At 34.7% G+C, this 23,300-nt stretch overlaps 1 protein-coding gene across 4 annotated transcripts in view; it reads left to right on the top strand.

Moving 5' to 3' along the window:
• The window catches only part of unc-104 (kinesin family member unc-104), a 942,286-nt gene that overhangs the window by 579,991 nt on the left and 338,995 nt on the right, over positions 1–23,300 (top strand). For all 4 annotated transcript variants that reach the window (XM_090394094.1, XM_090394092.1, XM_090394093.1 and 1 more), the window contains exon 30: positions 13,497–13,627. In XM_090394094.1, coding sequence (XP_090250220.1) covers positions 13,497–13,627 — 131 coding nt within the window. The remainder of the gene's footprint in view (positions 1–13,496; positions 13,628–23,300) is intronic.

Genomic DNA, 23,300 nt, shown 5'->3' with positions numbered 1-23,300 from the left:
TTTATTCTTATTGGTTAAACCAAAATAAAAAATGATGGTACAACATGACAAAATTTCATGCCGGCTGGGGCATCGCCCGGTTAAACAAGGCCCCCCGTTGTATTCGCCAGGGAACCAGGGTGAACAGCGAAAAGTCAGCTACTGGAACAAATCTGAAAACAAACCCCAACTCAACATCACCAGAGTTAAAGATCGGTACTATCAACGTAAGAAGCCTGAATGGCAAAGAAATGGAGCTAGCTGAGGAATTAGATAAGTACCAGATCGACATAATAGAGGTGACTGAAACAAAAAAGACCAAAACTGGTGAGATCTTTCTGAGCAATAAATACAAAATGTTATATTCAGGCAATGACAATCAAGGAAAAGAAGGAGTAGCCATAGTATTCAACACAAAATATGAGGCTAATCTTTCTTGAATGGCAGTCAGTCTCAAGTAGAGTAATGTGGGCAAATATGAGAATGGGGAACTGGACAATGAGACTTATTTGTGCCTATGGTCCCACAGAAGGTTCTACTAAGGTAGAAGTGGAGGAATTTTTTGACGCTTTAGAAAAAGCAACTGACACAATGAAAAAGAAAAAGTTGGTCCTTGTTGGGGATCTAAATAGCAGAGTAGGAAATGATTGTGAGACATACAAAAATATATTGGGAAAATTTGGAGAAAAGAGCAAAGCTAATAATAATGGCAAATATCTGTTGGATTTCTGCTCAGGACATGGACTGGTTATGTTCCAACATAAAAATGTGCACAAATTCACATGGAGAGAAGAGGCTAGGAATAAGAAAAGTCTCATTGACTATGTTATTGTTGATAGTGATGTTTTCTCCCTGGTGCAGAACACCAGAGTGTACAGAGGATTTGAAATTGGAAGTGATCACTATTTAGTCTTGAGCAGAATAAAATTGAATTTCATATTGAAAAGAATAACATGCAAGAAAGTTTTAAAGCAAATAAAAGTTGAGCAGCTCTCAGATGTGAACTGTAGACTAAAATACAGAAAGATTATTGAAAAGAAAATGAAATAGTTTGAGAACAGGAATCAACCCTTAGAGATTCAGTGGCAAACTCTGAAGAAAACATTGATTGATTCTGCCAGAGAGGCATGTGGTGAGGTTGTGTGCAAGGATAAAAAAATCAGAACTCCCTGGTGGACACAGGTAGTTAAAGAGGCAGTGAAGGAAAAGAAGAAAGCATATCAAAAGTTCCTGGCAAATAAGTCAGCTTTTACTCTTACAGAATACAGAGGCAAATGTAAGAAAGCTAAACAGTGTGTAAAACTAGCTAAACAAAAGTCATGGGAGGACTTTGGCAAGAATATAGAAAATAAATATCAAGAAGGTGGCAAAATATTCTGGAGGTTGTTGAAGAAGCTTCGGAATGGAGGAAAGAGTGCTGTAAAAGGAGTTAGAGATGATAAAGGTGACATGAAGAAACTGCAGAAAAAGATATCCTTGAAGTATGGAGTAATTACTTTGAAAAACTGCTAAATGAAACAATCAGTGATGCCAGCACAGTGGTAAAAAACACTGACCAGCCATGTAGTGAGGAATACATATCCATACTTGAAGTAGAAAAAGCCGTCAGGCTTGAAATGTGGAAAGGCAGCAGGAGTAGATGATATTCGACCAGAAATGCTGAAGTATGGTGGTATAAGAGTCTTACAGTGGCTGTGCTGCATAGTTCAGAAAGCCTGGACAGAGGGACGAATTCCCGATGATTGGAGTAGAGCTCTCATAGTACCCATATATAAAAAGGGAAATAAAACTGAATGTGAGAATTACAGAGGTATTTCCCTACTGAGTGTTCCTGGCAAGATCTATGCAAGTATACTTGAGAAATGGTTGAGAAGAATTGTGGAAGAAAAGCTTGGTGAAGAACAAGCTGGATTCAGGCCAAATAGAGGCTGTCAGGATCAGATCTTCACTTTACAACAAATAGTCGAGAAAGCATGGGAATATAACAAAGATCTGTATTTAAGTTTTGTCGATTTGGAAAAGGCATATGACAAGGTGCCAAGAGAGAAGCTATTCAATACGCTGCAGTTATATAGTGTCAATGGGGCATTATATCAAGCAATACTTAGTCTTTATTTGAGTTGTAAGTCAGCAGTTAGAATTGAAGGAAGTACAGGAAGATGGTTTAATGTTAAATCTGGTGTGAGACAAGGATGTACGTTATCCCCTCTGTTATTCATTATCTATATGGATCACATTATGAAGGAAAGTGGTATTAAACCTGATATCAAAATTGGAGATGTTAATGTCAGCTCTAAGCTTTATGTGGATGATGTTATACTTCTAAATAAATCCGCTACAAGTCTGCAAGATTCTCTGACTAAATTGAATAGCTGGTGTAATAGACATGGTATGAAGGTCAGCAATAAAAAGACAAAGACAATGAAAATAGGCAGAATCATTGAAAATGTCAACTGTGTTGTGAATGGAGAACCTGTGGAACAAGTAAAACATTTCAGCTACTTAGGCACGATTTTTACTGAAGATGGTAAATTAAATATAGAAATAGACAACAGAATCAGCAAAGCTGGTATGGTGGGAAGTCAATTGAATAAATTCATATGGAATAAGAGAGAAATTAGTCGGAACACTAAATTAGCTGTATACAAGACAGTGTTCAAACCAGTTTTAATTTATGGATCTGAGAGCTGGGTCAGAAGTAAAACACTTGACCAATAACTAGAGACCACAGATATGAGAGTCCTGAGAAAGATTAGAGGCGTGAACAGATGGCATCAATGGCAATATCATATTAAAAATGAGGATATTAGGAAAGAACTTGACATTGTCAGCATCCAGGAATGCATTAGCAGAGCTAATCTCAGGTGGTATGGTCACTTAAATAGAATGGGAGAGGAAAGATTAGCAAAACAAGTGTTCTCTGCCAGGTTGGCAGGAAGACCAAGATATAGGTGGATTGATACGGTACAAAGTGCCTTAGACGATAGAAATATAAGATCTGATAATGTTGGAGTCTTGATAAGTAACAGACTGATTTGGAGGAAAATTGTGGATAGGAAGTTAGTAATGATGTAAATTTTTCATGTAGTACTGTCATATCCTGTACATCCCTTGAGGGTACATGGCAGGAATTTGATGATGATGATGATAATTTTACATACTTTATCCTTCATGTAACTCATTTAGGGGTGAGATCTGTATCCAAACCTCAGGGTGTTACATCAGGAATATGAATGTCCAGGAAATATTTCACCATTTTACCTTGGTCTTGTAACTTTATTGCTTCCACTGTAATTCGAACTAAATGAGCCTTACAATCGAAACATCCGTTAAGGAGATGTCATTCTAAAAAAAAATTTCCCAGACATCCTGTAGATCCACATTTCTCAACATTACTAGTTTCTTTAATATTGACTTTGCTATTGCTTCATATGTATATCATCAAATTGATTGGCCTGATAAGTTGCTTAAATTTTTGGTGCAAGGGAATTGTTGACTGAAATGCAAAATTTCAGTCAACACTTCACTTGCCTTGAAAATTTAGGCACACCTATCAGACTGCAGCTGTTTTTTGTGGGACTATCTCCATTTTGAAAACAACTGATTAGAATGGTTTGGGTTTATTGCACATGTGCACAAGAACTTGGTCAGGTGAACAACTAGCCTATGGCCTGATAAGTTGTTTAGTTCATCAAGAGTTTAGTTCAAAAAAAAAATTGTAACCTATATATAAATACTAGAGCTAAGAATTGGGCATAGGCACATGCTGACACACACTCTTTTCATTTAGAAGCGATTAAAGAATAAATTTATTTGGATCAATCAAACTGTTAAAAACTGAAATAAGTTTCTCAGTGCATAAGCTGTCTACATTACTAAAAATGTCTCTTTTTTTTAAATTTTTTTTCTTTTTCTAGATAAATAAGGAAATTTTTAAGAAATCTTCTATAAAACCTTTTAGCATTCACTATTCTTTAAGCATCTAAAAGAAAGAAAAAAAATAGAAAAAAATGACCATTTCTTGCCTTCACATCTAAGTGTAATAAGACATTATTAAATAAAGCTTCCAAGGATGGCCTCTTGTTCTACTCTTGTTGGAGGTCTACCTTCAGGTCGAACTGAGCCATAAACTCATTTACAGTTTTTGGACTTACTGCACTTTTAGGCAAAGATTTTCACTCACCAAACATACTTCATGCAAAGAACCTGCTCCTTACACCCTCTTTATAACTATGCACGTTGCAGCAACTATAGGGCCACAACGTGTGTAATGTTAGTAAAGAGCTTCAAAAAAGAAAAGTGCTATTTTGCATAATAATTGGCAGTATTGCTTGAATTTAAAAAAAAAATACCAAAAATAAACTATTGTTTTTGTAACTTTGTGTATGTGCATGAATTTTGGGCTTGAGAAATTATTACTAACTTTATTGATTGAAATTTTGATTCTTACCTTCTTTGAATGGAACACGATGGTGGTTCTTATGAGGTTAACCACTTGGGCATCAACATAAGGTACACATAAAAGAGGCAAATAGTGGCAATGATTATTAGGCTATGTGGTGTGAGGTGGAGTTCGAAAGGAAGACATATTTACTTGAATGTTGCTATTGGCCAGGGAATGTGGAAGTTGGTGATGAAGAAATGTATAAACAACTTGGGTGTTAGTGAACAAAGAAAGGATGATTATTATGAGTGATTTTAATTATTGCTGTATACATTGGATGAAGAGAAAGCATTTGGAAACATGGAAAATGAATTTTGTGAGTTGCTGGCGAGAGTGATCATGAATTGATCAAATGGGTTGTGGCTTGCATTATGAAAACTTCTGTGAGGAAAGGATATATGTGGAAGCACAAGTCTGGTGATTATGACAAACTTAGCAGACAGCTTTTAGCTGTAGCATGGAACGAGGAGTTGAGCAGTAAGGAGATAAATGCTGCTGGTAACCGACAAAGAAATACATAATGGCATCAATATGTGAATGTATTCCAAAGGTCAAAATGCTGATAAAGGTAGGTGTAAAATGGAAATGAGGGGATTAAGCATGAAATCTGGAAGAAGGCACTTTGGTGGTAGTAAAAGATGAATAATGGTATGCAGTACAAGATGAATAATGCTAATAATCAGTTATGTGAAGAGTATAAAGAACAAGCCAGAAGAGTAACTCAGTAAAGACAAAAGTGCAGTATGAGCAGAAATTAACAAATCAGGCAAAGAAAAACACCACAGAATATTTTAGATACATTGCAAGTAGAAGGAAGAATGATTATGGTAAGATGATGTTAATGTTAAAAATGGTAGAATAGTAACTACTATTGATAACATAGTTGAGGTATTCAGTGATGAATTTGGGTGCTGCGTCTTCATCAGGGTAAAATCATGAGAAACTCAAGTTTAGAGGACATAGGAGAGCACAGCTTAATTGTGAGTGAACAGGAGGTATATGAGGATATAAATAATCTTGATGTCATAAGGTAATAGAATTTGATGACATATCACTGCGCATCTTCAGGAAATGTTCCAGGGAATTGGCATACCTGTTTAATAAGAGTCTTACAAAGGCACAGGTTCAAAAGGAGTGAAAAGAAGGAAAATTGTTCACTGCATGAAGGTGGTGATAAGGCTGTGGCCACAAATTATAGACCAATCTGTATATCTGGAATGGTGAAGGTACTAGAGAGATTGGTGAGAAGTAGGATACAGAAATGGGTTGATAACAACAGCATTATCTATGGTTGTCACCATGAGTTCATTAAAGAGAAATCATGTTTTTCTTAACTTACTCATATACTATAACTCGTATACTATATTATGACAAATGTATTGGGCATGAGAGATGCATATACAGTGGTATACTTAAATTTTGCAAAAGCTTTTAATAGACTGTCACAAGACAAGCTGTTAAATAAATTGAAATGGTTGAGGTTGGATAACAGACTTCTGAGTTGGATCGTTGACTGGTTGAAAGATAGGTATCAGAAAGTTGTATATGGGGTGATTGAAGTATTCTGAAAGAGGAAGGCCACTAGTGGTGCACCACAGGGGTTAGTTTTGAAACCATTATTGTTCAATTTGTATATTAATGATACTGAAATGTGTTTAACTGGTGATATGGCTGTTTGCACATGATGCAAAATTGGGGAGAGCAATGCAGAATTGAGCAGATGTTATGGCATTACAGCAGGACTTGAAGATATTGCATGAATTGTCAGTTCAGTGGTGCAAAGTGTAAGGTTTTGAAATTTGGTAAGTAATGGTGGGATGCAAAGTATACACAGAGTGGAGATACTTTAAGAGAGGTAGAGCAGATGAGAGATCTGGGAGTGGTGGTGGAGGACAAGGACCTGAAATTCAGGGGCCACATTGCACAAGTTGAGAAGTCGTCACATTGGATAATGGCAATGATACAGAAGACCCTGATGTGCAGAAAAAAAGAGGTTTGATGCCATTGTATAAGGCTTTGATCAGGCCTCATATGAATTATTCGTCCCATATTTGGTCACTGGGTTTACATGGTGACAAAGGTAATGTTAGAAAGGATCCATAGAAGATTCACAAAAGTGGTCAGTGATCTTTGGAATGCAAAGTATGTGGACAGATTGAGAGAATGTAAAAATTTGCAAAGAATTGTGAATAGGAGAAGGGATATGATTGAGACATATAAGTTAGTCAGGGGTTGTTATTGTGTTGACTTGAAAGAGATTTTTCATGAAATGGAAGAGTGCCGGGAACAAGAATCTATCCCTGGAAACTCTCTAAGGAGGGGGGTGAACAGATTCTCTGCATCGAGAATTGTTGGTGAGTGCAATGCACTGCCTGAATGTGTTGTGAACATAGACACATTGAATCAGTTTAAGGCACAGTTGGATGAGCTTTGTGTATACCTCCCGCTATGAGTCTCTGCCTCTGTGGATGTCAGATGTTAATACTACTACTAATGATAATAATAGTAAGGCTTCTATGAAAGACCTCTTTTTTAACTCTTGTATTCTTCTGCTCTATGAAAAATCTACATGTTAATTTGCTAGCAATCCTCACCAACTTATATGTCTCAGTCATATCCCCTCTCTTCCTTCTATTCACAATGCTCTGTAAGTTGCATTCCCCCTAATCTCTCATCGTATCTGTCATCCCATAGATAGACCTGCTGACTTAATAAATCTTCTCTGGATCTTCTCCAATGCATCCTAATTTCCCCAAAAGCTAGGTGACCAAATCTTCATACTGTAGTCCATATGTGGTCTGATCAAAACCTTATACAAGGGAACCACAGCCTCTTTTCCTCTGCATGTCAGTGTTCTCTTCATTATTGACATAATCTATTGTGATGTTCTTACAATTTTAGCAACATGACCCCTAAACTGTGAATGTCTGTCCATCAACTCACAGATCTCTCATCTCTTCCATCTTTCTCAAAATTTCTCTATTAACTGTATGTTGTGCATCCCAATCTTGACTACCAAATTTCAAGAACCCTGCACTTTGCAACATTATGTAAACAACTCCAGTCAGTAATAGAGAAATTCCTCTGTAATTTGTACATTCAGCTTTATTTCCTTTTCCTTTTTTTATAGATGGATATTATGAGAGCACTGCTCTAGTCATCTGGAATTCGACTTTCTGATCATGCTCTCTGAATCAGTTAGTGTATTCACTGCAGAACTTTTACCATAGTTGAGGTATTTCTGGTTGAATATCATCTACTCCAGCTGCTTTTCCATATTTGAAATTTTTGATGGCTTTTTCTACCTCAAGTATTAAGATGTACTCCTGTTTGCATTTCTCTTGAAAATTTTCTACTGTGGTTCTGTCATCGCCTGTTTTTGATTGAAGTATTTCAAAGTAATTACTCCAGCCATCTAGGATATCCTTATGTTCAGTTATCATGTCACCTTTATCATCTTTGATTACTTACAGTATTTCTTCCTCCATTTCAAAGCTTTTTTGATAATCTCCAGCAGATTTTTTCTTCTTCCTGATATTTACCTTCTATATTCTTTCCGAAGTCTTTCCATGACTTGTTTAGCTACTTTCCCACATAACTTAGCTCTCTTACATTTCTGTTTGTATTCTTTTAGAGTATCTACCATGTCACCTTTATCATCTTTGATTCCTTTTACAGTATTATTTCCTCCATTGCAAATTTTTTTTAATAGTCATCATCATCAAATTCCTGCCATGTACCCTCAAGGGGGTGTATAGGATATTATAGTACTACATGTAAAAAATTACATCATTACTAACTTCCTATCTACAATTTTCCTCTAAATCAGTCTGTTACTTGTCAAGACTCCAACAATATCAGATCTTATATTTCTATCGTCTAAGGCACTTTGTACCATATCAATCCACCTATATCTTGGTCTTCTTCTGGGTTGTTTTGCTGCCAACCTGGCAGAGAACACTTGTTTTGCTAATCTTTCTTTGCCCATTCTGTTTAAGTGACCATACCACCTGAGATTAGCTCTGCTAACGCATTCCTGATGCTGACAATGTCAAGTTCTTTCCTAATATCCTCATTTTTAATATGATATTGCCATTGATGCCACCTGTTCATGCCTACAATCTTTCTCAGGACTCTCATATCTCTGGTCTTACTCTTTGGTCAAGTGTTTTACTTCTGAACCAACTCTAAGATCCATAAGTTAAAACTGGTTTGAACACTGTCTTGTATACAGCTAATTTAGTGTTCTGACTAATTTCTCTCTTATTCCATATGAATTGATTCAATTGACTTCCCACCATACCAGCTTTGCTGATTCTGTTGTCTGTTTCTGTATTTAATTTACCATCTTCACTAAAAATCGTGCCCAAGTAGCTGAAATGTTTTACTTGTTCCACAGGTTCTCCATTCACAACACGGTTGACATTTTCAATGATTCTGCCTATTTTCATTGTCTTTGTCTTTTTAATGCTGACCTACATACCATATCTATTACAACAGTTATTCAATTTAGTCAGAGAATCTTGCAGACTTGTAGCGGATTTATTTAGAAGTATAAAATCATCCGCATAAAGCAAAGAGCTGACATTAACATCTCCAATTTTGATAGCATGTTTAATACCACTTTCCTTCATAATGTGATCCATATAGATAATGAATAACAGAGGGGATAATGTACATCCTTGTCTCACACCAGATTTAACATTAAACTATCTTCCTGTACTTCCTTCAATTCTAACTGCTGACTTACAATTCAAACAAAGACTAAGTATTGCTTGATATAATGCCCCATTGAGCTTCTCTCTCTTGGCACCTTGTCATATCCCTTTTCCAAATCGACAAAACTTAAATACAGATCTTTGTTATATTCCCATGATTTCTCGACTATTTGTTGTAAAGTGAAAAGATCTGATCCTGACAGCCCCTATTTGGCCTGATCCAGCTTGTTCTACACCAAGCTTTTCTTCCACAATTCTTCTCAACTGTTTCTCAAGCATACTTGCATAGATCTTGCCAGGAACACTCAGTAGGGGAAATACCTCTGTAATTCTCACATTCAGTTTTATTTCCCTTTTTATATATGGGTACTATGAGAGCTCTACTCCAATCATTGGGAATTCGTCCCTCTGTCCAGGCTTTCTGAACTATGCAGTACAGCCACTGTAAGACTCTTATACCACCATACTTCAGCATTTCTGGTCGAATATCATCTACTCCTGCTGCCTTTCCACATTTCAAGCCTTTGATGGCTTTTTCTACTTCAAGTATGGATATGTATTCCTCACTACATGCCTGGTCAGTGTTTTTTACCACTGTGCTGGCATCACTGATTGTTTCATTTAGCAGTTTTTCAAAGTAATTACTCCATACTTCAAGGATATCTTTTTTCTCCCATTTTCATGTCACCTTTATCATCTCTAACTCCTTTTACAGCACTCTTTCCTCCATTCCTAAGCTTCTTCAACAACCACCAGAATATTTTGTCACCTTCTTGATATTTATTTTCTATATTCTTGCCAAAGTCCTCCATGACTTTTGTTTAGCTAGTTTTACACAGTGTTTAGCATTCTTGCATTTGTCTCTGTATTCTCTAAGAGCACAAGCTGAATTATTTGCCAGGAACTTTTGATATGTTTTCTTCTTTTCCTTCACTGCCTCTTTAACTTCCTGTGTCCACCAGGGAGTTCTTATTTTTTTATCCTTGCAGACAACCTCACCACATGCCTCTCTGGCAGAATCAATCAATGTTTTCTTCAGAGTTTGCCACTGAATCTCCAAGGTTTGATTCCTGTTCTCAAACTCTTTCATTTTCTTTTCAATAATCTTTGGGTATTTTAGTCTACAGTTCACATCTGAGAGCTGCTCAACTTTTATTCGCTTTAAAACTTTCTTACATGTTATTCTTTTCAATATGAAATTCAATTTTATCCTGCTCAAGACTAAATAGTGATCACTTCCAATTTCAAATCCTCTGTACACTCTAGTGTCCTGCACCAGGGAGAAAATATCACTATCAACAATAACATAGTCAATGAGGCTTTTCTTATTTCTTACCTCTTCTCTCCATGTGAATTTGTGCACATTTTTATGTTGGAACATGGTGTTAGTAATAACCAGTCCATGTCCTGAGCAGAAATCCAACAGATATTTGCCATTATTATTAGCTTTGTTCTCTTCTCCAAATTTTCCCAAAATATTTTTGTATGTCTCACAATCATTTCCTACTCTGCTATTTATATCCCCAAAAAGGACCAACTTTTCCTTTTTCATTGTGTCAGTTGCTTTTTCTAACGCCTAAAAAAATTCCTCCACTTCTACCTTAGTAGAATTTTCTGTGGGACCATAGGCACAAATAAGTCTCATTGTCCAGTTCCCCATTCTCATATTTGTCCACATTACTCTACTTGAGACTGACTGCCATTCAAGAAGATTAGCCTCGTATTTTGTGTTGAATACTATGGCTACTTGTTCTTTTCCTTGATTGTCATTGCCTGAATATAACATTTTGTATTTATTGCTCAGAAAGATCTCACCAGTTTTTCTCTTTTTTGTTTCAGTCACCCTTATTATGTCAATCTGGTACTTATCTAATTCCTCAATTAGCTCAATTTCTTTGCCATTCAGGCTTCTTATGTTGATAGTACTGATCTTTAGCTCTGGTGATGTTGAGTTGGGGTTTGTTTTCAGATTTGTTCCACTAGCTGACTTTTCCCTGTTTGCCCTGGTTCCCTGGCGAAAACAATTGGGGCCTTGTTTAACTGGGTGACGTTCCAGCCGGCATTAAATTTTTGTCATGTTGTACCATCATTTTTTATTTTGGTTTAACCAATAAGAATACAATTTGGTCAGCTAAATCCCAAATTGTCAGCCCATCCTCATTCGTTCAGTATCCAAGTAGATACCCAACAGGATGTACCACGAGAAGGTGAGGATTGGACATTAGGTCAGAAGCCCTGGTCGGTTCTCTGCATTCCTTTAAAGGCTATGTGGAGGTCTCTTCTCAGTTATACAGCTTTGACCCTTAAGTACCCCATATGTTAGACAACCAATGTTGTCTAACATATAAATTTGGCATGTCTGATGTGATTCTAGTTGGAATTCTTAGCATCACACTTGGCCTGAGCTTCAGCTCGCAACATTTGATCTTGTCTTACTGAATGGATTGAAATCAATGGTGTTTAATGTTTTGTCTTTACAGCTAGGCTTCTATTTTATCTAACCCTTAGTCCAACATATCCAATGGTTAAATAAGTTGAAAATAACAGCTAACCTGGAAATTAATTTGTTACAGGTTTACAACCTTTAGTGAGTGGGATTTGCATTAAAAAAACAACAAAAAAAAACATTGCCCATATAATAAGTTGACTTACTGGTGCCAGCCTACTCCTATCACTCCTTTTGAGAAATCGAGACAAAACACTTCCATTATACCAAGAATAGCTCACCAGAAATATAGAAGAATGTTGCATAGCCTGAATATTGAAAGGTGTTTTGGTCCCAGTTGTATCCCCCCCCCCCCCAAAAAAAATAAGACCTCTGGAATTAATGCACATCTTATATCAATTGCACTATTCATTAAACTCATCTAGAATATATGACTAAAAACAAGCTAGTGTTCAACCTTTTCTGAAAAAAAGGCCCACCAAATAGTGATTACCAGTATACTCTCAGTATTTATTCCACCAGTCACTTGACAGCAGGTCTCTTATCATACCTTAATCTATTTTTGGACACATGCCATGGAAGGATTGGAGTAAGTTCTTGCTCTTAGTAGGGAATTTGATTGAATCTGCATAGAGAGCTGTTTACCGAGCTATCATTTTATAATAACATATGCATGATCAGAGAGGAAAACTGCAAAGGGCAGATCATCAGTTTTTTTTCTGATCATCCATTGGGCTTTTCATCCATCCTGATGAATACACACAATTAATTGCTGTAATGTGCTAGCCTCATAGCCAGCATGCTATAGCTGTTAATTTTTTGTAAACTTCTATCCTTAATTCAGAACTACCTAACTTGATCTTATTTACTAAATCAGTGAATGGTTTTCTCTTAAGATTTCCTACCAATCCAGATTATTAGAGCTGTCTAATTTTGCCCATGCTCTTTCTCATATACATTAATGCTGTTCTTCCACGTACTTTTAATCTGGATACATAATTTTTTGATCATTCATCAAACATCATTTGTCAAACCTTGTAGTTCATGTAATCCAAGCCTCGAGATCTTCAATAACCACTGTATTAGTTAATGTTGATCTCCGAGCTGTACTCCAGTGGGGTTAGGATAAATGGTGAGGTTTAGTGCTACCAAAAAACATTTTCCTATTATTTTTCATGAGAGAGAGAGAGAGCAATATCTTCACTTGACTTTATGTTTTAGCAGTACTTAGATTTTGGTCAAAAATTATATTTCTCTTTTTGGGTTAACTTACATGTTTAGCTTTTCCAGCCATAAATTCACTTGTCATCCTCCACTTTCATTCCATCTGCCTCTGTTCTTTGAACCAGTCTTCCATAAATTTATTGTCCCAATGGATGATAACACTTCCATCTCTTTCAGGAAACACATTAAGAAGTTTCATCTTTCTCCTTAACCATTTGTTCACATATGACACTGCTATGTTACAGACCTAGCTGTTGCATATGAGGGCTTCACATAAAAAAACAAACAAACAAAAACATCTAATTCTGTAGATGTTTTTGTTTGTTTTCTCTTAAGAGTAAGATCGCAGACATAATCTTCCCTGCCTAACTGTCCATAGCATTAGTTTTATGCATTTTTTGTTTATCTGTGTGTCGATGTTGGCTAATTTTCAACTGTCTCTATAGTAAGTAGACTTTCAGATGCAGTTGACTATTTTGTCTACTGGAATTGAAAGGGTATGAGATAAGGATAATTAGCACAACGTTAGGCTTGAACCATCATGTTAATTATCCTAATCATTCATTGAGGTAAATGTTCATTTGAATTCTGACTTTTAGTATGAGAAGTAATATTTATAATTTTGTTCTCAAAATTTTCTAGAAAATCTGGTGGATAATGGATCTTTGATTTCTTTTTTTTGCAGATTACAGTAACAGTTACCCGTTCATTTTTGGAATATGTCAGAACTCAACCAGTAGTATTTGAAGTATTTGGACATTATCAGCAACATCCTTTACACAGGGAATCCACTAGAGATTCCAATTGTCAACAACAGTGAGTAAATTCATTCATTAATCATAATTTAATTTATTTTTTCTCAATTAGATGTAATCTAAATTTTGATAGAGGTATTAGAATTATCTAGTATTTCTTCATATGTTCCCAGACTTTTTCAGCTGAAAGAATACTATGAAGATGGTCTGAAAAGTTCTTGGTCTCGACCATAGATGGCAACACTATCGGCAAGATTTTTTTTTCTAAGTTGGTACATCTGTCGTAATCATCCACGTGAAATTGCAAGTCATTCTATCAAGTAGTTTGTTTTATACAGCTGTCTGAAGCAAAAGTGTGTCTGTATCCCTTTAAATGGATAAAATTGAGTATCGTGCAGTTTTAAAATTATTTGAAAAGACCCAATTTGCAGAAGAAAAAAAATCACCTTTCATCAGGACAATGTACCTGCCCACAAAAGTGTTTTGGCAATGGGAAAATTAAGGGATCTGCACTATGAATTGTTGGAACATCCACCCTGTTCCCCAGATTTGGCTCCCACTGACTTCTGTCTCTTCCCAAAACAAACTCTTCCTCGCTGGTCAGTGTTTTTCTTTGAATCAATAGGTTGCAGCTGTAGACGGGTATTTTGCAGATCTTACTGAGAAACACTACAGGGATGGGATAATGGCACCGGAGCACCGTTGGAATAAATGTATTAGTCTTAAGGGAGATTATGTTGAAAAATAAAAATAATTTTGAAATCATAAATTTGTTTTTTCATTGTTAGGCCAAGAACTTTTCAGACCACCCTCGTATTTTACACGCCATCCTATAATTTTAATAATTATAAGAATTAGGTAATTAAATCTTTATAAACAAATGCTTAAATTAATATTTGTAATATAACTTTTGAATTTATTAGTATTATTATAATAATATATCATCCCCATACAAAAGTTGAAAAATCTGTGATGTATGGGTAAGTATTCAAGAAAAACTATGTTAAGTGTTTTGAACTATTTGAGGAGCTGTGTAGGGTAGATTGAAGCACAGAGGTCATACAATATTTTATAATTATAAATATTATACTATATTTATAAAGCACTAAAAGAACCTTTAATATAACTTTGAAAAAATTGGAAAAAAAAAACAAAACTCTGATTTTCACTTTGAACTTTACCACGAATTTCGAAATATTTGTTATGAAAGCAATGGTTTGGCTTCACAAATTCCATTCTGTTGTCATTAAATAATTCATATCTACTTGGTTGTGAGTGGATAGCATGTCTGGTTTGTAACAAACAGGCTGTGGGATTGAAATTTCTCTCATGAAAGATTTGGAGTCTCATGTGGTTTCCCTTGACATCTCTAATGCATTTGACTAGATTTGTCAGAAAGGTCTATTAAGTGATCTTCTATCATATTGTGAGTCTTATGATTTCTCTACTTTCTTCCTTCTATATAGCAGTGATGTTCTGTATATCAAAACTATGTATCAGTATATAGTTTTGCTAATGACAGTAGCACACTGCACTTTTCTTTCTCATATGATAAACATTTTTGTAACACAGACTATCAAAACATCTAGAATATCCCCTTTTTCAGTACCAAATTCTGATCTCCAAACCATTCTTCAGTGGAAGTTTGACAACTCTCAGTGCTAATAATATGTAGAAGAAAGAAGTTTCTTTTTTGCATAAAAGAATGCCTCCTATCTTGCATTTGATAACACTAAGATTATATCTAGAATGATGATCTTTCTCTTTGTGGGAGTATTTTAACCTTAGATCTCTCTCTCTCTCTCTCTCTCTCTCTCGAAATAAACAGTTTACAAGTTTCACCTTCTCTGTATCCAGAAATTAGGTTGTTCTCTTTTGCTAAATGAATTTATTTTTGAACATCTGTCAACTGTATACAAATCACATTCTGAGATATGTGGTGGTGCTCATATAATGTCCCTAAAAATAACTTGATTCATTACAGAAGGGAACACTTAGCTTGATTAATGACTTATCTCTCACCAGTCTACTCTAATTCCTTTCACAGAGATGTCAGATTTTGCTGTTTACATTTTCTGTAAATATTTCTATGAACACTATTCATCAGAATTGTCATCAATAATTTTCCTAGTGTCCTCTAAAGCCATTAAAATACATGCACCAACCATTCAATGCCCTTTCACAGTTCAAATTCACAGTAGAACAAATTTTTTCTTCATCTTTATTCATCCTTTCTACTGCTGTTCTAGTATATATTGGCTGTTGTGTATTTCCTGAAGGATACCCTTCAACTCTTCAAATTCAATGTTGAAAGTTCCTTCTCTCCAACCATGTTAATTAATATACTATACAACATTCAACACCCTTTCATGGATGGCATTACAATTAAAAAATAAAGTTTGACATACACAGCATGATGCATTATGTACAGTAGGTAGTTGTCATCAGTCTCTTTTGTGGAGTGTATATGGAACATACTTTCCTTTCAGGGAATAACTTGATAATAAGATATAAGTGGATAAGTTCATAAGACTAGTCAAATTCAAAAATTTGCTGTTTGTAGAATATTCATAAGAAATTTGTGTTAAATTACTCCTTAAGAGCAGTAATCTAGTAAAACTTAGTTTAATCCAATATATTTTTTATTCTTTTGAAATTATCTGTTTAGTATTAAATGTTTTTAGCACATTCACACTGGGCTGTGTTTTGTATCTAGCAGTAGCGTGCTTGACTTTGTGACTTGGTCCTTCTGCTTTTGGTGGGCAGGCACATTTTTACACATTTGGCAATAAATGCAACATGCCAATTTTAATTTTTTTTTTGTTAGCATTTTTGTGTAAAACTGATCTATGTGAACTGTCTGCATGCTGTATCGTTTCTTTTAGAAATTTAAAAATATGAATAATTATAGAATTTCCCTTAATTATCAGTGAATAATGCAATTGGAAAGCAGTCTCCCCCATCCCCACTTCTCTCTATTTTAGAGGGGCAAACTAGGAGTAAGTATCAGATAATTTTTCCCATTCTGCCCCACGGGCAAGTAAGTAATGAACAACATGATTTGTATCATGCTGGTGTGAACGTGTTAAAAACCTAAATTATTTATTTTTATTTTTACTTTTTGTTTTCAAACCAATGCATTAATTTACCCTATGTTGTGTTTTGCATAGGGTAATGTTACCGTGCTATGTGAAAGACTTTTGTGCCAGCATATAATTTCTGTGCTACTATCTGTATGGAATAATGACTGTGTATTTAGTAACTTGCATAATACTAATAAAAATTAATAGGAAATATAACTCAGTATAAAAGTAAAGAGAGATAAATGTAAAATATTTATGCTAGCATGATAACCTCTCATAAAACACCTACTAAGCAGTAGAAAACAAAATTTGGCTGTTTTTTACAAGAAAGTATTTAGAATTTGAAATAAACTGATAGAAGTACTGAATGATACAAATCAACTGGTAGCTTTTAATTTTTAAGGCTATTCAGCATTCTGGGTTTATTGAGACTTGAATTACTTGCATTCATTATTTCTCCACCATCCTATGCAAATTCATGGCAGTTATCTGATTAACCTTCAGGGTTACTCCTCTTTAGCACAGTAGGTATAGTTTTTCATTGTTTACATAAACATTTAAGGTAAATTTAATAGGTGGACATACATAATATCAAGTAAAATTCTCTTCAGTACTCAGAACAAGAAAAGTATTATTATTATTTTATCGTGACACCTCCAAGGAGTCCAAAAACTCATTGAGGGAGGGCAATGTCTCTACAGCTCTCCATCTTCACCACTTCCATCCATCATCTACACCAATGCCATATAGTGCCCACCACCACTATATATTATTAGTTTTGTCTATATGTGGGATGAAAAACCCAAGTTTCCCAGAGGGAAAAACCATGCTACCTCCATATGAGATCGGTTCCTCCTGTCATGACGAGAATAGAACTTATGCCTTTTCCAGTCAAAGGATTCAACGTACCATCATTCTTCCAATTGTACTATGAAGGTGCTTGTAATACAAAGTAATATAATCACTCTGACTTTTTTTTTTTCATATTCTGTAATTGATTTTTTTTAGTTATTGTAAATAGCGTAAAACATTCAGGCATTTGAAATCACTGTTTATATTTACTTTGAATTTATGATTTTTATAAATATATCTATAAATGTTTGTCAATTTTTATAAATATTTTTATGAAAAGTTGACAGTTTTCTTTATTGAATGCATCTGTGTTCAATAAAGAATACACATAAGAACCAAGTATGTAAATACAAAATTAATAACGGAAAAACTCACATAAAAAGATTATTTAATAGTATAATTTTCGCTTGTGTGTCACAAGCATCTTCATTACATTTTAAGCTGAAATTAAACAATAACTGACAGTTCCAAAAAGCACTACCTAAGTAGCTAATGTAAGATAACTAAAAAGGTCAATAAATTTCCTAACTAAAAATATATATATATATAAAATAAAATGTTAGGAAAGATTAGCTGATTTATAAAGTACTATCTCCCATAAAGGGGATAGACGTAAATCATCGGATCTGTTTAAGTTAGGAGAGTAAAGTTTCACATGTTTCTTTATCAAACCGTTCCATGAGGAACCGACTTTTGTGAAGGACTCTTGTCTTCTTCCAGTGAACTCTATGTCTAGTGATGATGGCATGTTCTGCAAGTCCAGACTGTTCAGATTCAAGGTATTGAATATAGGACTGGTGTTCTTCTAGCTGAATGGAGGCAGATCTTCCTGTTTGTCCGAAATAAGATAATCCACAAGAGCAAGGAATCTGGTAGATACCTGGATAATTAAGATGTAGAAGCCTGTCCTTAGGAGAAGTGAGAAAGGTGGAGATTTCTCTGAACAGTCAAAAAGCAACAAAAATATTCAGTGGTTTTAAAACTTTTTGCTATACATTCACTAATGCCTTGTACGTTATTTCTTCTGTATTTGAAGAGTAAGACATATTAAAACTACTCAAAGCTGTTTTGATGAAAGAATTCTTATATCCATTAGATAGAAAGGAAGAAATAATATATTGCAGTTCTTTCTGTAATAGATTGTCTGAAGAACAAAAGGAGTGGGCCCAATGAACCAGTGCTTTAATAGTTCCTGACTTTTGACTGGGATGGTGATGAGATTCAGCATGGATATAATGGCCTGTATGAGTCTTCTTTCTACAGACTGAGAAATGTAGGTTACCATCTGGTTGGCGAAGAATTAAAAGATCTAAAAAGACTAACTGCTTATTTGATTCTACTTCTAGGGTAAACTGGATTCTTGGATGAAGTGCATTTAACTTAGAGAGAAACTATTGAAGTTCATCCAAAGAGCCATTCCATATAGAAAAAATGTCATCGACATATCTGAACCAACGAGTAGGTCTGGGAGAAATGTTTCATAAAGAAGTTGGTGATAGCAGGAAAAAGAGGATTGCCCATTGATGTTCCTTCAATTTGTTGATACAACTTATTTTTAAAGGAAAAATAACCAGAATATATTACAAAATCAAATATTTTTACAATGTCTAAAGGAAATTCCTGTTGCAGTAATTCAATGCTTTCAGATAAAGGAACATTTGTAAATAAAGATATAACACCTAAACTGATCATGATATCCGAAATGTCTAAATGAAGATCTGAAATTTTATTTTTGAAATCCAAGGTATTTTTTATATATAAGTATCAGTTCTTCTAGTTGAAGTGAGTAAATTTGATAAAAATTTTGAAATTTTGTAAGTAGGACAACCTATACAATCTACAACTAGCCTCAACGGAATGCCTGGTTAATGAACTTTCGGAAGACCATACAATCTAGGTGGACGACCGAAAAGGGTTTTAAGATTTTTCTTTTGATCTTCATCCCATGTAGATACATTATCTATAAGAGAATTAAGTCTCTTCAATTGACTCCCGGTAGGATCCGATGTAAAAGGCCTATAAGTTGAATAGTCGTGGAGTAATAGAGACATTTTTCTCTCATATTCCTTCCTATCTTGAATAACTACAGCCTTCCCTTTGTCAGCTTTTGTAATAATTAAATTATTATTATTCTTCAGTGATTTCAGTGCTTTAAATGCACAGTAAGAAAGATTAGGACGAGGAGGCTTTGCATTAAAAAGAATTTTTGCACATTCAAAACATAACCTGTTGGCTGTTTTTTAGGATAAAGATCGAATACCTCTGTCTATATTATAAAAAAAAAACCCATCAGGGGCACCTTATTCTGCGCAACGGCAACGTTCACTGTCTGTTAGTGGACATCCAGAAACATTGATAACTACTTTATCTGTATCAATAACATTAGTACGGGATCTAGGCAGGCTGACCAGTGATTCACACTTGCGTTTTAACATATCATGAGAATCATTAAAAACCTTTAGGTAAGAATTAAAAGATATGCTTCTAATTCTTCACTCTCCTAACTTAAACAGGTCTGATGGTTTATGTATGTCCCCTTTATGTTAGATAGTGCTTTATAAATTAGCTTTATAAATCAGCTAATCTTTCCTAACTTTTTATTATATATATATATATATATAATTTATTTATTTATTTATTTATTTTTCTTTTTAAAGTTTGGAAATTTATTGACCTTTTTCGTTATCTTACATTAGCTACTTAGTTGGTGCTTTTTGGAATTATCAGTTATTGTTTAATTTCAGCTTAAAATGTACTGAAGATGCCTGTGACATGCAGGCAAAAGTTATACTATTAAATAATCTTTTTACGTGAGTTTTTCCATTATTAATTTTGTATCTGTATGTCTACTCACGGTATCCCTTATTAAAACTTATTTCGAGACTTTACAGCGAGTCAATTTTCAAACAGTGTGTTAGATATGGTAAAGTATCGGTAAAGAAGGCTAAATGCATTAACAGAATAATATTCCTAAAGCATTGTAAAATGGCTCAGGTTATTCCTACCTGCTGTAAAATAAAAGAAGTTTTTAGGTCTCAAAGAGCTCATCGGATCTTTTTCAAAGCTAGTAAGTCTCTTTTAAATTATCAGCTACACGAAGCTAAAAAATCTCTATCCCTCTTAAATAGAGAAATTATGGACATCAAGAATGCTCTAGAATTTGTTTTAATGGCTGAAACTTTTAACACTATAGTGTGCATATCTTCTAATTCTTAGCTAAAGGTTTTTAATGATTCTCTTGAGAAGTTAAAACACAAGTTTGAATCACTGGTCAGCCTGCTTAGATCTAGTATTAATGTTTTTGATATAGATAAAGTAGTTATCAATGTTTCCGGACTCCCACTAACAGACAGTGAACGTTTTGTTTTATCAAAGGACATGATTTCGCCATTGCACTGAATAAGGTGCTCCTGATGGATTTTTTTCACAACATTGACAGAGGTATTCGTGAGAATTATTTGTGCCTATGGTCCCACAGAAGGTTCTACTAAGGTAGAAGTGGAGGAATTTTTTGAGGCTTTAGAGAAAGCAACTAACATAATGAAAAAGGAAAAGTTGGTCCTTGTTGAGGATCTAAATAGCAGAGTAGGAAATGATTGTGAGACATACAAAAATATTTTGGGAAAATTTGGAGAAAAGAGCAAAGTTAATAATGGCAAATACCTGTTGGATTTCTGCTCAGGACATGGACTGGTTATTACTAACACCATGTTCCATCATAAAAATGTGCACAAATTCACATGGAGAGAAGAGGCAAGGAATGTTTTCAGAAATATTTTCTCCCTGGTGCAGAACACCAGTGTGTGCAGAGGTTTGAAATTGGAAGTGATTCACTATTTAGTCTTGAGCAGGATAAATTGAATTTCATATTGAAAAGAATAACATGTAAGAAAGTTTTAAAGCGAATTAAAGTTGAGCAGCTCTCATATGTGAACTGTAGACTAAAATACACAAAGATTATTGAAGAAAAAATGAAAGAGTTTGAGAACAGGAATCAAATCTTGGAGATTCAGTGGCAAGCCTTGAAAAAACTGATTGATTCAACCAGAGAGGCATGTGGTAAGGTTGTCTGCAGTGATAGAAAAATCAGAACTTAATGATGGACACAGGAAGTTAAAAAAGCAGTGAAGGAAAAGAAGAAAGCATATCAAAAGTTTCTGGCAAATAAGTCAGCTTGTGCTCTTAGAGAATACAGAAACAAAAAGCTAAACCCATAGCAGTACCATTAATCTGTTTGTAGAATTCCCCCCCCCCCCCCAATGTAAAGTAACCTGCATTCGTGGTAAATTGAAATAATTCAAATATCTGGGGGGAAATTTAGACTTGATTAAATCAAGAGTGTCTATAAGTGGCACATTGGTAAATAAGGAGGTGACATCGAAACTAACCATTATGTCTGAATCTTTTAGGATTAGATTTTTAATCAGTGTTTTGAAATGGATTGAATTTTTTACAAAAGTAGAGGAGTTGCCAGTAAGGGGGGGCAAGCGACTTGGGCTAAATGCCAGGCCAGTTTATATGTGGGACTATCTATGCTATCAACTATGGGGCGTAGGGGAATATTAGTTTTGTGGATTTTTGGTAATCCATAAATAAGGGGTGGTTTAACATGAATTGGTTTTATTTTCCGGATGATTTCTTTGGGCCATGATGTCACTTTTTTCAGTAATTTTCTGACTTTTCTTTTGAGTCATCGTAGGGTCTCGATGTATAATTTGATATGTGGAACTGTCACATATGAGATCTTGCATTTTTCTGTTATACTCTTCTTTATTCATGATAACTGTTGCATTTTCTTTATCGGCTTTTGTAATAATAATATTTTTATTATTATATAACTTTTTTTTTTAGGGCAGTTATTTGCTTACGTGGCATATTGCTTTTTGGAGGCTTAGCCTCGTTTATAATACTTGCTAAACGTTAATAAAACATCTTTGTTGATAAAAGTGTTTGTGGTGTTGTTAATACCGTGAAAAATAAGTCATGAATGTTCAAACTAGTTTTAACTTATGGATCTGAGAGCGAGGGCAGAAGTAAAACACTTGACCAAAGATTAGAGACCGCAGATATGAGAGTTCTGAGAAAGATTAGAGTCATGAACAGATGGCATCACTGGCAATATCATATTAAAAATGAGGATATTTGGAAAGAACTTGACATTGTCAGCATCCAGGAATGCGTTAGCAGAGCTAATCTCAGGTGGTATGGTCACTTGAACAGAATGGGTGAGGAAAGATTAGCAAAACAAGTGTTCTCTGCCAGGTTGGTAGGAAAACGACCCAGAGGAAGACCAAGATATAGGTGAATTGATACGCTACAAAGTGCCTTAGAATAGAATTATAAGATCTGATATTGTTGGAGTCTTGACAAGTAGCAGACTGATTTGGAGGAAAATTGTAGATAGGAAGTTGGTAATGATGTAAATTTTTCATATAGTGCTATCATATTCTGTACACACCCCTTGAGGTAGGAATTTGATGATGATGTCTTTTGTGGAATCACACCAGTTAAATAACAAAAAATATGTGTGGGTGAAGATTACTAGTATTTTGTGATAGTTTGTACAAAGGAACAAAAATTATTTCTATGATGACTTTCATTGACTTTATAATTATGATTTTCATTGACTGTATGACGATGCCTGACAGTTGCATTTTCACATTTTCACTAAGTTTTTAGACTGAAATGTTGTTATATATATGCCAGAAAGATTTAATGAATTTCTAAAATTTCACCAGTGTTTAATACCAATATTTCATATCTACATAGTAACACATTCACAGAGTAGAATTTGTTACT

This window comes from Typopeltis vanoorti, chromosome 6, assembly GCF_054136105.1.
Source record: "Typopeltis vanoorti isolate ZY-2024b chromosome 6, IOZ_Tvanoo_1.0, whole genome shotgun sequence".
Taxonomy (NCBI): domain Eukaryota; kingdom Metazoa; phylum Arthropoda; class Arachnida; order Uropygi; family Thelyphonidae; genus Typopeltis; species Typopeltis vanoorti.
This window is presented reverse-complemented; position numbering and strand designations above follow the sequence as displayed.